A 1,728-nucleotide genomic window follows, 5' to 3' on the forward strand; every position below is an offset into this window, starting at 1 on the left:
GGGAGTTGGGGTTTTTGCGCCCAGAGGGAACCCCGCCAAAAAATATACCAAATTAGCGTAAACGCTGGGAAATGAGGAAACAACGTGAGATCCGCGAGGGGTAGAAGGAGCGCCCAAATTTTTTTAAGCGCCAAAGACCCGACAAAAGATTAGGTCCGGGAAAGACCATTTTTGTGAGATTTATGTGGGCCACGGAAAAGAATTGTCCCGTCCCCAAAATTGGGAAAAAAAACGTTTTCGACAAGGACGGGCTTTCAAAATGGGAACTTGGGAAATTTCTTTCAGCCAACCTATCTTATCTTATATATGTACCCATTCGGCTTTTTCCTGGGGGGGGGGGGGGGGGGGAAAAAAAAAGGGGGGGGAATATTTTAAAATCCCCCAATAAAAAACCTTAGGAGATATTTCATTCAGATTAAATAAAAAATTAAAAATTCACTGCATACTCATCAACTGAGAAAAGTCAACAACGCATCGGCTAGGTTCTTCGTCGTCGCTTGACATACCGTCGTGGTGGGTCAACGAAACAACCGCTCGTTCTCTTGCCAATCTTCTTCGAGTTCTACAAATATACATGCATGTATAAATTTAAATAAATTGGACAATTTTCTCAAACCGTCTGGCTTCACGTTCCGCTACACGAGTCAACTTTTCCGATTCTTGTAAATTGGCAGAAGGAAGACCTGAATGAAATTGAAAAAAAAAATTAATAACACCTCATGAAATCAAATTCACCCAAAAAAGTAATGCATCGCGAACAGTATATAAACTGTTTAAAGTACCCCAGAGAAAAATGGGATTTCATACTGCTGCCCTAAGGGCGAAAAAGAAAATCCGCGATGCTGATCTTGGGACGTCAATTTCCCGGACGATGGCTTGAAAAAATATCATTCTTTTGTGCATCAATGCAATCGCTTCTTTGTTCAACGCATCAATCATTGGCACCTAAACAAAATAAAAATAAAAACAAACAAACAATAAACAACAACAATCTTATTTGCTTTCTGAAATGTCTTCGGATAAAGTGGAAAAAAAGCGGAAGAACCTTCTCGTCCAGGCAGTCGAGAAGATCAACAATATAAGAACGTAACGTTATGAAAAAATTGTACTGTTCCATCAGTATTGGTTTTTGTTCGGACAATTTTTCACAAATTTCTTGCTGTTCTTCCCGATGCTGTCTGGTAGAATGAAGTGATTTCATCCGTTGCTGCTCTGTCTCCTTAAATTCTTCGAGCCTGAAAATCACAAACAATAACAACAACAACAACAACAACAACAACTGATGTCAACTTTCATCAGTATAACAAAATAAACAAATAAATAAACATGTAATGCAAAAAATGAATAAATAAAATAAAAAGTGAATAAAAAATATATTCCACGTTGCTCATTTTCATCCTGTCTATGTGCAGTGGGGAAAGTTTGTTGTGGGGGCTGTTGAAATGGGAAAAATAAAAATCCCTTTAACTTTACTTTTCCTTTAATCTTTCGAATGAATGCTCTCCAAAATTACTTTTTCCCGACGAATGGGCCGTTGTGAAAGCCTCTTCGTCAAATTGAACAAACAACGAACCATAATTTTCGTTTTCTGCAACGCCAACGGCTGTTCAACGTGCAATTCCGAAGATTTCACTTCCAATCCATCGGGCTGAGGCATGTTCACGTACTCTTCCAAGTATCACTGATTATATCTGCCCGACCAAATTGGGAACAAATTTTCCCGGCATT

General features: G+C 38.8%; 1 protein-coding gene across 1 annotated transcript; it reads right to left on the reverse strand.

Annotated features, from left to right (window-relative positions):
- Nucleotides 1-478: 478 nt before the first annotated feature.
- Tsp_15615 (conserved hypothetical protein) lies at nt 479-1,657 on the reverse strand. The gene is made up of 3 exons (XM_003366137.1): nt 1,514-1,657; nt 1,046-1,219; nt 479-562 (listed from the first exon to the last, which is right to left on the reverse strand). Exons 1-3 carry the CDS (start codon nt 1,655-1,657, stop codon nt 479-481), a joined length of 402 nt encoding a protein of 133 aa, XP_003366185.1.
- Nucleotides 1,658-1,728: the final 71 nt, after the last annotated feature.

This window comes from Trichinella spiralis (genome assembly GCF_000181795.1).
Source record: "Trichinella spiralis strain ISS 195 chromosome Unknown Scfld6502, whole genome shotgun sequence".
In the NCBI taxonomy this organism is placed as follows: domain Eukaryota; kingdom Metazoa; phylum Nematoda; class Enoplea; order Trichinellida; family Trichinellidae; genus Trichinella; species Trichinella spiralis.

Coding starts and splice junctions, on each gene's coding strand:
- Tsp_15615 (XM_003366137.1), bottom strand. CDS start 1,657: ATGCCTCAGCCCGATGGATTGGAAGTGAAATCTTCGGAATTGCACGTT. Junction 1,220..1,513: donor GGCCCATTCGTCGGGAAAAA/GTAATTTTGGAG, acceptor GAAGAATTTAAG/GAGACAGAGCAGCAACGGAT. Junction 563..1,045: donor TCGACTGCCTGGACGAGAAG/GTTCTTCCGCTT, acceptor GTATATTTGTAG/AACTCGAAGAAGATTGGCAA.